The sequence below is a fragment of the Mauremys reevesii genome, linkage group 2 (genome assembly GCF_016161935.1).
Source record: "Mauremys reevesii isolate NIE-2019 linkage group 2, ASM1616193v1, whole genome shotgun sequence".
NCBI classification, from domain to species: domain Eukaryota; kingdom Metazoa; phylum Chordata; order Testudines; family Geoemydidae; genus Mauremys; species Mauremys reevesii.
Genome location: NC_052624.1, coordinates 22,414,879 through 22,426,895, shown reverse-complemented (window position 1 = coordinate 22,426,895; position 12,017 = coordinate 22,414,879). Strand labels below are relative to the sequence as shown.

At 45.2% G+C, this 12,017-nt stretch overlaps 1 protein-coding gene across 14 annotated transcripts in view; it reads right to left on the bottom strand.

Annotated features, from left to right (window-relative positions):
- ZMYND11 (zinc finger MYND-type containing 11) overlaps positions 1–12,017 on the bottom strand; it is a 147,062-nt gene that overhangs the window by 43,263 nt on the left and 91,782 nt on the right. For all 14 annotated transcript variants that reach the window (XM_039524253.1, XM_039524251.1, XM_039524259.1 and 11 more), the window contains one exon: positions 2,917–3,076. In XM_039524253.1, the coding sequence (XP_039380187.1) occupies positions 2,917–3,076 (160 nt within the window). The remainder of the gene's footprint in view (positions 1–2,916; positions 3,077–12,017) is intronic.

Below are 12,017 nucleotides of genomic sequence, written 5' to 3'. Positions count from 1 at the left end.
GACTATCAACTATTTTGTTTACAACTGTATTTATGTGTAATATGAGGAGGCATTTTGAAAAAGCTGCTATGTTAGATCCACACCATTTGCATCGATGCCCAGCAAGCAAGCAAAATGGGTAATTGGACATACCAAAGCATTACAAGTGCAATTACCCCTTTCACATGATTAATTTGTTGTAGGTACCAACTTTTAGAAATGTTGTCCACTGAGTCATGCTTTGTTATTGATGTGGGATCTTAAATAAATTTATATATGTGAGAGAGAACATTTTTCATTGATGTTTAAATCTGAATTTCCTTGTTCTTGTCAGTTTTTCAGAACACTAGTGTCATTTTAATAAAAGTTATTTTTGTTTCTTTTTTTAAACATTACCACAAAAAGGTAACCTGTGAAGCAAGAGCCTCCCCATAACCACAACCCCTCCATGCATCTTGGCAGTTCTATTTCAGGTCTTTGCACAGTGTTTCTAAATGCACTGAAGTTTGCTTAAAGTGTCATATTAACACAGCTTCATAAAACTTCATAGAGTACTCTTGAAGTTGTGAACCACTGATCTATGATAGAACCTTCAAGCACTGTATGATAGAATTTAACTCTTTCACAGAATAACCCAATCACTGGCATAATATTATTAGGAAGAGTTTTACCAGAGTTTATGTCAGTCTACCCGATAAAGCAATTAGGTTGATACAGATAAGCAAACTAATACTATAGGTTATCAAACAAAACCTTTTGTCCATGCATAGTAGCTGTTACATAATCTGTATGATTTGTTTTCTTATTATTACTATTATTTTTAACTTGAAAAGTGATCAGTCCACATTATGCACTAAGGCCAACATGCTCTAACCTGGTTGCCTCAGGTTAGGCACATCTATCCATGGTTAGGCACCTATAGAAGAGGGAGGTGTGGGTGCTTAGCATCTCTGAAGCTCAGAACATTTATTTGTGCTTTCATATAGATTTAGGTGTCTAAATTTAGGCCTAAAGTTTGTAAAATGAAATGGCTAAAAGACATATAAAGCAATTTTTTATATCTGGGAGTGAGTTTTCTTTGTTAACCGCTTGAAACAATTTTTCTTTACTGACTGGGTGTGATGCATACTGACTTCAACAAGTTTTCCATCAGTTTCCAAGGATATGTTTAGACTGCAATAAAAAGCTCGTGGCACCAAGTCTCAGTGCCTGGGATAGCTGACTTATGCGCACAGGGCTTGGCCTGTGAAGCTATAAAATTGCCGTGTAGATGTTTGGACTCTGTCTGGAGTCTGGGATCTGCGAGTCCGCGAGGGGGAAGGGTATCAGAGCCTGGACTCCAGACCAAGCCCAAATGTCTGCCCTGCAATTTTAGCACCCCACAATCCAAGCCCCATGAGCCTGACTCAACTGACTGGGTCAGCTGCAGCTGTGCTGTGAGTCTATCGCAGTGCAGACATACTCTTACAGTCTGATACTGCAAGGACTGATTGCCCTCAGTTTCTAGTGAGGTCAGTGGAGTTTAGCATGTTAAGCCATTTACAGGATCTGCAGCTAAGACATTTCTGTTTGTCTGGAACAGAAATCAATATGGCTCTGTTTGTATATAATTGTTCCAACATATATACAGTAGCTCCATTTCATGCCAACATAGCTTCTACAAGCCCTGTGTAGGGCTTATCTTTACTGCTGAGTTAACTTGCTCGTTGCCCTTAATTCAAGTCCCATCCACACACAAAAGCCTTAACTCACGTTGGCTGACCTGTCAGGAGATATAAGCTACATTAGCACAACCCATCAGCTGTAAACACAAACACTCTGTGCTACTAATCCAATCACTTTGGCCAGTTCCAGTGTTATTTTGCAGGGTGGCCACTCTCATTTGACTAACTCAAGTGTAGATAACTTGCCTTAACTCTTCAGTGAAGATAGAGCATTTGTATGAAACTCCAATGACCTGTTATGAGTTTGCACAAGGGGGCTTGCATGACTGGGTCCAGTTTTTGTTAATTAGTTGTTGCTACTGAAGTAGCAGAAGTACCAGAATTGTTTGAATGAACCATGAAGACAGTGGCCATTGTGAGACTTTTGTTATTTTTTATAGCTACTTCATTTCTAAGAAATAAAAGAAAGGTATTCAGAATAACAGTTAACAACAGCATGTATCTCACATTTTTCACCTACATATTTACCATCCTCTCTTTAAAAACACAGCAATTGTTTAGGCAGGAATTTAGAAATATTATGAACAGCCAAGCTAGTCTTTCAACCTGATTAATTAGAGTTAGTCACTGTATACATTTCCTGAACCAATTTTTGGAGGCTTATAGCTAAAAAAGTATACCACGATAGATTTCCAGACTGTTTCCAGACATCTGGTATAACACAGATTTTGTTATTGTTGCATTATTTTGGGGGTTGGCTTGGGGGTACATAAATAAAATTTCTCCCTGAAAAGAGCTAATTTTTTCCCCTCAGATTCAAACACCCTCAAATCAACACTCTCCTTTTAAAATACAATCTTTTAACAAGATATATTCCTTTAAGGATCACTCTGGATCTCTGAAGATGTCAGAGGAGTCAAAGTGACACCAGTAAGGTTTGTGTTGAAAATCTTCACGTATGACCATAGGAGAGGTGAAGTTATGTCACAGAGGGAGTAAATGAGCAAACCTGTGTAAAGCCACAGACAGTGTTCTATGGCAGCAGATGCAGAGCCCTACAAGGCAGGATTTCTATGGAACAGGGAGGACTTAAAAAAAAAAATCTTTTCAGTGCAAGATTTAAACAGTAAAACTGTGCTTGTGAAACATTATTTCATTGTTCACAAGTGATATCAATAGATCATCTATAAATAACTGTTAATGGAAATTCAAATAGGCTCCATGTCAACATACCAGGAAACATGATTTAATTTCTTCTAGATATTATACTCACAATCTCATCTCCTGGCAACCAGTATCCTTCTTGTTCAATACCAGCTTTTGATCCCTTACATCCCACGGTCAGGGTTTCAACAATAAGACCATCCTTCACTGCTAAGCTCAACTGACGTGTGGTCTCTTTTGGATGCATACCATGGACTCGAGACATATACCTGCACACAAAGCACAAAAGAAGTCCTTAAGTAATAGTCTTTAAATCTAAATGTTACCAATCCCTTTTTTACAGTTGGGAGTAAAGAAATATACATTTTATTAACTGATTTAGAATCATAGCAATTGCCAAGTTTGTTTGCTTGTCTTTTTTAACTTGTGCAACGTTACACTTCCTTCCAAACTCAGGTTGTTTCCCTAGTAGGTTCTCCACTGTGTAAGTGCTTAGAGGAGTCTGAGTGTAGTGGTACTGCAGAGGGATTTTCCAAGAAGATTCTCAAAGCTGACCACTAACCAGCAACTGGTACTTTTGGATACAGGATGAACTCTCTACCTTCAGTCCCAATCTGAGAGAGCATAGTGCTTTACACACTTTGAAACTCAACAATTTTACTCATACAGACCATAGTACAGAGTGAGGCTAGGAATATAACATAGTGCATTAAGTAATCTGAAGGAGACAGGACAATCACGAACAATGAAATTCATGCACCGAATATGAAACCCAAGAGCTTCCCCCATTTATGGTAATAACTTGTCTCTTTCCTGTGCTTGATGTTGCCAACTTGGAACAGTCACTCTCAACTACACTGACAAGAGCAAAGACTGTACAATAGGGTATTAGGCAATTAAGTCATCTGCAGACAAAAGAAATGCTAGTTAGATTTGGTCTGGTATATGAAATGTTTGCCCAAGTGTAATTTGTTATTTCCAGGCAAAAAAATAGTTCACTTGTAATAAAGTAAATGATTCTCCATTCACAACAAATGCAGTGCAAGAACATTATTAGTTTTATGAAAAAAACCCACAAAGGTCCAAAATGATGTTGATGAGCCACTGCTGTTTCTGGTCTGTGTGTAGAATAAGAAGTGAGCAGCTGTTAAGTGAATGATTGAATTGTGCAGGGCCTGAGCTGTAATCAGAGGCAAATATCTGTTTTGTGTCTGTATTTTTCTAGATATGTATCTGTCACAGTTACAAGGTTAGCTAGCCTGTGGTGCAATTCCATAGTTCTCCCACTCTTAGACCAAACTCTGGGCTATAGTATCCAGTGTGTCAGTTGTGGTTACTGAGCGGGTCAGAGTGAGTTCTGGCACCTGCAGTTCTTCCCTTTAGGAATGTGTGACCAGTGCGAATTTGTGACAAAACAGTCCTCAACACAAAATTACTGTTTATTTTAAACTGTGGGAACAAAGCACTTAGAGAAAAAGAATGTTAAAATAGGTGACATGTATGTCTGCCTTACCTAAAGCCTTACCATCCCTGATGGTAATCTAGGCAGGCCTAACTTCTTCAGATATCCCAGTGTCCCTGTGACTCAGTCTCTTGGACCAATAAAAGATATTACTTCACTTACTTTGTCTCTAATATTCTTACAGTGACCATCCCAGTAACTAGGTCAATATACAGTATGCATAAATTATTACAGAGCAGCTCCAATTCTGTCACAGCATCTACAGTATTTGAGTTGACGAAGAACTGTGCACATCCAATTATTTTTGTTTCCCCAGCTGGCTTGTTCTTCTCACCCACCTTTTATGTCTATTTTGTTAGGCTGAAAGCTCTTAGGGGCAGAGATTGTTTGTACAGTGTCTAGCCCAGGGGTTCTCAAACTTCATTGCACTGCAACTCCCTTCTGACAACAAAAGTTACTACACAACCCCAGGATGGGTAACCAAAGCCTGAGCTTTGTGTGTGGGGTGTGTGTATGGGGGGGGGGGGGCAATACCGAAGCGCGAGCCCTGCTACCTCGGGTGGGGGCTTCGGCCTTGGAAAAGGAGGCTCAGGCTTTGGCTTCGACCCCAGGCGGTGGAGCTCAGGCTTTGGCTCCAGACCCCAGCAAGTCTTACACCAGCCCTGGCAACCCCATTAATACAGGGTTATGACCCACTTTATGGGCCTTACCCACAGTTTGAGAACCGCTGGTCTAGCACAATGGGGGTCCAAGCCTGTTTGGCCTTTAGGTGGTACTATTATATTAATATCAATGAATAATAATAAAGTTTTGGTCCATATTGAATCTATGGTCAAAGAGCCAGATCCTGTGCAGTTTTATGACCCCAGCCTGTTCTACCCTACACTACTTGACAACATAGGTCCAAGTTCCAGGGGGCATGGGGCTGGGGGGGGGAGTGAAGGAATGCAGGAGCCAGGCATGGCAGCCTTGCATCTTCAATACGCTAGGTGAATTCCTATATGGCCAAATGGGTCTGCTTTCTGGTTCCTCTGTGCTGTCACAGGGACAGGTACCCACAAGAGAATCTGGTTCAAGTATCTTATTCGTAATAACAAAACCCAGTCTTCTGCAAACTTAAGCTACAGGACCTCAGAACTTGTTCTGTCACTTTATACTGTTTTAATTTTATTTTTATTTGGTTAGAAGACAACAACTGGAAGAGTTATTAGAGCTGCCTGCATAATCCAAAAACTCAGGTGGGTGACCAAGTTACCAAATGCATTTGGACCACTGCTGTTGTGCTTTTTCCTTTTTCTCTGTGTGTCCATTTTTAATCTTCCTAAGTCTCATAGAGTCATAAAGTTTAAGGCAAGAAGATATCACCGACCTCCTGTAAAGTATAGTCTCTTCTCAGTCCGTCTCTTCTTTCTGTGTATTTATCTCTTTATTTCTGCTCTCTTCTTTGCAATTCACTCTGGTTCTTTTCTGTGCGCATCTTACCCTTTTGCTTCTTCAAAATTAAGGTATACAGTTCAAGAATAAGGGCTTGGCTACACTTACAAGTTGCAGCGCTGGGAGTTACAGCGCTGCTCATGCAGCTGTGTAAGGGCCAGCGCTGGAGTGTGGCACTGACCAGCGCAGCGCTGGTGCAGTGGTGCTTACACTGCACGCTGTGCCTGTAGTATTTGTGGGCATTGGGGGCAGCTATCCACAGAGCACATCATTTTTTTTGGCGCTATTGTGGGAAGGGAAGAGTGAGTGAAAGGAAGTGCGGGTTGCTGTTTTCCTTCGCCCGTGGGTGTTCGTGCATCGCATCACATCCCAGCATTTCCGCATTCCATGCAGCGAGTGTGAGTGTCTTTTCTGTGTGAACTGTGAATCGGGAATCGAAAATAGAAAAAATGAGCATGCACATTTGATTTTTTTTCATGATTTATGCAAAAAAAAAAAAAAATGTTAAAATGTTAACTTATCCTTCAACACAAATCCCAACAACAAAATGGGAAGGAGGAGGGATAATAGGAAAACACAGGGCACACAACACAGCAAAACCAAAATTCTAAGAATCTGGGCTGGATGGAGAAGCTGCACTCCAGCTCTGCTGCTTTTTTCTCTTCTGCCTCTTTTTAGCTAGCTTCGTAGCTTCCTCAGCAGCCCATGCACACCACAACCCATAGCATGATATGCTTTGCCCTGTGCAGCACAAGAGAGTCAGCACTACCTACGAGCAAAGTTGTCAATTCTTGCTAGTGGTGGATGCGATTGGATCTGCTGGAGCTCGATCTGTGATGAGACTGCTGCTGATGAGTGTGACAGCACAACACGCTTGCACAGCTCCAAAGTGACAGCTCCAAAGTGACAGTGAGAGTGTATGGATGAGGATGATATCAATATGGATTTGTTGCTTCGGTCTTGCAGCGCTTTTATGCTGCTCTTGCTTGCTGCTCGGCCGCTGCACAGCGCTGAGTGAAGAAATGGAAGGGCTCGTGGGAGATCTGGGATGCCATGGGATCACATCGATGATGAGCAGTGGCTGCATGAGCAGAAAGGCCAAGCCACTTTCATGGGACTGTGTGCTCAGCAGACTCTGTGCAGGCCAGCTGTGCTTTGTGGCGCGCCAGGTGCTGCTTGGAAGCTGAAGGCAAAGGGTAGACAGCTAATCCCGGTCGGGGAACCAGTCTTGGTGTGGGAAAAGAAAGACAGCGGAATGGGAAAGATGCAATGGGGCAGGAAATTAAGGAATCGCTGCAAAAGACCGCAATGCAGGGGACTTAAATGCAGGACGTGTGGTGGGCTTGGTGATGGGGGCAGGTGCAACTGTGGGTGGAGGGGCTAGAGGGGGCGGATATTCCTATTCTGGCCTGAGAAGGGACATCAGTGGTTAATCGTTCTGGGTATTTCTCATCATCAAGGTTTTCATGTCGCCAATGGCGGGCGTGTTGGCGGGCGGCAGGCAGGCTGGCCTGAAAGGTGATTGACGCATCTGATAACAGCATCAGTGGTTCAGGCATGAGGTCAAGACAGTGCAGGACATAGGAGGAAGACAGGCAGGACTTTTTGAATGATCACAGGAATCCATGCCTTGAATGCAGAAATGCCTGAGATACTTGGAAGCCTATGTGACCGAAGACCATACAGCTTAGGAGGAGAGCCTGAACAGGACAGGGCAGGCTGAGAGGAGAGGGGCGTGGCTTGGCTGGCTGGAGATGTTTGTATGCTGGAGAGGTTTGGCTGGAGAGCTAAGCGAAACTTGCGCTTGCTTGGTTTAAAGCTGTAGCCTGTGAAGGAAGGGTGAAACATTGAAGGGAAGGAAGCGCTGTGCAGGTCCATAATATGGAGGTTGAGGTGAAGGAGGGCTAATAAGGATAGGCAGAGAGGCTGAATAGGCACAGCCAGAGAGCAGGGGCTTCAAGGGAGAGGGGATGCAGGGAGGGAAGAGAGGCTGATGGAGGGCCAATGCCAGATGTGGGCCTTGAACTTGGGAGTGAAATTGCACTGCTGTTTGAATTACATTGCCCATACTATTATACTATCTTACACTGCTTCTTTACTTTCACTATTCTTTATATTTTTTATATGCTCTAATTCAAAAATTGTTTCAAAGAAGAAACAACTTATTTTCAAAGAAAAAAATTGTTTCACACAAAGAGAAACACAACATTTCATTAAACTAACACAAGACAGACAGACACACAACATGAAGTGCACACAAGAGTGCAGAACTGTACAGTCATGTGTTTGCATATGCTAGTTCTGGATTGATGGGTCAGGATTGCAGGGCAGGGTGGTGATGGGGCAGAGGGTATCAGTGGTGGGTGGGGTGGGGTGGGGGTGGTGGTGGTAGGGTGGTGGGGTGTTGGAGGGGTGAGGTGGGGGTGTGGTGGTGAGGCTGGGTTTGCTGGTGGGGGGTGGGGGGTGCTGACAAGGGGGAAAGGGGGTGACAAAGGGGGATGGGTGGTACTAGCGGGCACGGACTGCTTTTGCTCACTGGCATGCTCTCCGCTTGCAGCAGCTGCTCTCCCAAGCAGCTTTTTCTCCCAGCTGTCTTCTTCTTTGCTCTCTCTTCTTCTCTCGCTTTTTCTTCTGCTCTTTCTCTCTTTCTCCTTCTTTCTCTCTTCTTTTTCTTTTCTGAAGCTTTTTCTCTCTCTTTTTTCTCAAATTTTGAAGCTTTTTTGATGTCCTCATTTGTTCTTTCGATTTTTTCATTTCTGTGTAGAAGTATCACATTTACATAACAGCAGTCACTTAGTTCTTCCATCCACTATCTCCACATTAGAATTGTTACACTGAGGACTTCAACATTGTATCCACATTCTTACACTGAGTGGAAACAAAACAGAACACACGGAGTGGAAGAGAGAGGAGGTAGTGGTTTATATTGAAGAGGGAAGAGGGCTTTGAGGGGGGAGTGTGGAGCTGGTGAGGGGTATGATGCTTGAGTGAAGAGGCTTGTGTGAGAGAGGGGATCTTAGGAGGAGGGGGTTCACTAAAAGAACAATCTCTTTCTCTTAGAGGGAGAAGAGAATCTGTCTCCCTTCCCTAGGTCTTTTCACTCTCCGGGGATCTTCTGGAGCAGGTGTGGTGGGCCTGTGGACCTATGCGTGGTGGGAGGGTAATTAGACATGGTCCCCACCACTGGCAAGAAGCGCGGACGCCACCGTCACCGTCATGTGGGACAGAGGTCCAGAGGCTGGGCAAGTGACGGCCACGCTCTGCTCCAACGCCGACGCCTGGGATTTGGCCTTGCTAATTGATAACAGGCACGCTGCCACTTTGAGCCTGGCATTAGCTTGATATTCCACATCATTCCCAGATTCATGCCCACATACATCACCACCTACCGGCTTTCCAGCTACCCATCCATCCATCTGCAACCGCTGCAACATCTCCTTCCCCTCCTGCTTCTGACCTGGCTGCCCTGGCGCTTTACCTCCTGCCTCCCTTGCTCCTGCTTCCCCCTGCCTCTGGGCTTCCTCCTGCTGGCTTCGGCTGCCTGCCTGCTCCTCTGCCTCTGCTCCTCTCCCCAGCCCCTCCTCCCCCCCTCCCCCAGCCTGCTCCTCCTCCCCCCCCCCTCCCCTCCTGTCCTCCTCCTGTCCCCAGCCCCAGCCTGCCTCCTCCCTCGCCATCCCGGCCTGGATTCACCCCGGTCAGCTCCTCGCGGAGCCCCTGCTCTGGCAAACGGGGGTCGTGAGCAGCTCCCGACACTCTCCACCCTCTCCCTTTGTTTGCACCCTCACTCTCCCGCGATCCCTGCTCATCCCTGCATATCTGCTCACCCCTCCAGGCGACCCCTGCTGTATCTGCTCTCATGCCTCACCTCAAATACTGATGAGGTCCTGTGCAGCTGCAGCGCTGCATGCCACACCACCTGGTCTCAGACCTGATGACTACTGACAGTCTGCTGTACCTGAGCACTGAGCTGCTGATAGCACCCTAACTGCATGCCAGCACAGAATTTGGCATTGACACAAAGAGGCTGCAGGCAAATCACTGGAGGCAGAGCAGGAGTGCAATTTAGCAGGCAGGCTGGCTGAAGCTGAATTCTGAGAGGAGCTTTCCCTGTGCAGGAGGGCTGAACAGGAAGTGGAGTGGCAGTGTTGCTGCTGGCTGACAGGTAGCGCTGGTGCTGTGCCATTCCCTCTGGCAGCGCTGTGCTGAGCAGCGCTGCGCTGCAACACGCAGCCGCTGGGTGCGCTGGTTGGCTGCAGCGGTGGGTGTTAGGTGTTGCTGCAGCGCCCTGTGGAGCTGCAGCAGCGCTGCAACGTGTGCGCCGGGAGTAGTATTGTGTTTCTGCACCAAAGTCAATACCCACTTAAACACTGAGGGCAAGATCCTCACCTACCGTAAATCAGTGGCGCTCCACTGAGCCAATGGAGACGTCAATTTTCAGCAGCTGAAGATCTGTCCCAGATAGTTTAGGGATGACACTGGACAGTAATGTTAAATACTGCGATTCAGGTCTCCAGAACGCTATCACTAGCCCAGAATTACTTTATACAGAGGCATAAAGAACTAAATACCTTAAAACTGAGTTAAGGATAAATGTGATTCTTTAAATACTCATGTCCACACATGGATGTGCATGAGTGCACACATAGCTTATTTAAAATGTTATTTCAAATTTGTGAAATTTGTTGACACATATTTATATTTTTACCTGATTCTCTCACCTCCCCAATCAGACACCCAGCATGTTCAATTCTGACTTCTGTGACTCTCCGGCATTCTTAATAAAATAATAATATCATCATCTAGCTCTTATATATCACTATCTCAATTTTACAGATGGGGAAACTGAGGCCCAGAAAAGGAAGGTGATTTGTCCAACGTCACGCAGCAGGCCAACAGCAGAGCTGGGAATAGAACCCAAATCTCCTGAGTTGCCATCCTGTGTGCTATCCACTAGGCAATACTGCCTTTTAGATCTATACTTGTTGCTACACATCAAAGTGCTGAACATTACTTAACGAAATCCTCAAAATGTCTGTTTGAATTAGATTGGCCACCAATGTAAAGCAAGCCTTATTTTGGATGGGTGAGAAGATAGCATGGAGACAAAGTTAAATCCCTTAGACCAGCTATAATCAGTTAAGAGGCTCAATCAATGTATTTCAATGAAAGGCAATGTGTGCGGAAGAGAAATAAGCACAGGACTGGGTATCTTCGGCTATCCCTCGATGTGAGAATGATGTCTGCCAAGGGGGTTCATTGGTGGGTTATTAAGTGTCTGATTTGTGCCCTGTAGATTTTCCCACAGAAGTGATAGGTGTAATCTTGGAGGAGACAGTTGTTGGCTGGACTGTTGTGCCCTTTTTTTCCTTCTTTGTCTCTGTCTCATGAGCATGTCTGTTGTCCTCAAAGTGAGCTGTGGCTTGGTGTATTGTGTGGCGCAACTGTGTTCTGTTCTGCGCCGAGTCCTCCCAGTTTGTTGGGTTGATACCTTCCTTTTTAAGGTGTACTTTTGAAGCGCTTCCGCTGCCCTCCGCGAGCCCTTCTTCCCTTAACTGACAGAAGAGTACTTGCTTTGGGAGGCGAGTGTCAGGCATACATACACAGTGGCCAGCCCAGCAGAGTTGGTGTTTCATGACCTGCGCTTCTATACTGCTGATGTTGGCTGCAGAGAGAATGTTGATGTTAGTGTGTCGCTCTTCCCAGCTGATCCTGAGAACTCTCCTGAGGCAGCACTGTTGGAACCACTCCAGCCGCTTGAGATGTCATCTGTAGGTTACCCAGGTCTCACAGAGAAGGATGGGGGACAACTGCCTTGTAAACCAAGATCTTGGTGCCTGTTTGCAGATCCCTATCATTGAAGACTCGTTAAGTAGTCTTCCAAAGGACGTGCTGGCACAGCAGATCCTGTATTCAATTTCTGGGACAGCGTTGGCTGTTCGGGAGAGATGGCTGCCAAGGTATGGAAAATGGTCCACATTTTCCAGAGGTTCTTCAGTGATGATGATTTGTGGAGTACGAAGAGTAGTTTGTGCAGGGGAGGGCTGGTAGACTACCTTGGTTTTCCCGATGTTGAGAGAGAGACCCAAGCATGATAGGCATCTGCAAAAAGGTTTAGGGGGTAGTATGCAGGCTCTGCATGTGTGAGAATGACAGTCATTTGCATACGGAAGGTCACTGATGCTAATTCTTGTGATCTTAGATTTTGTTTGGAGACGTCAGAGATTGAGGAGTTGACCATCCATACGATACTCAATCCCGACTCCATTAGGAAGGTGGTCACGGATGAGAATCATGATCACAGCAAGGTAAATGGA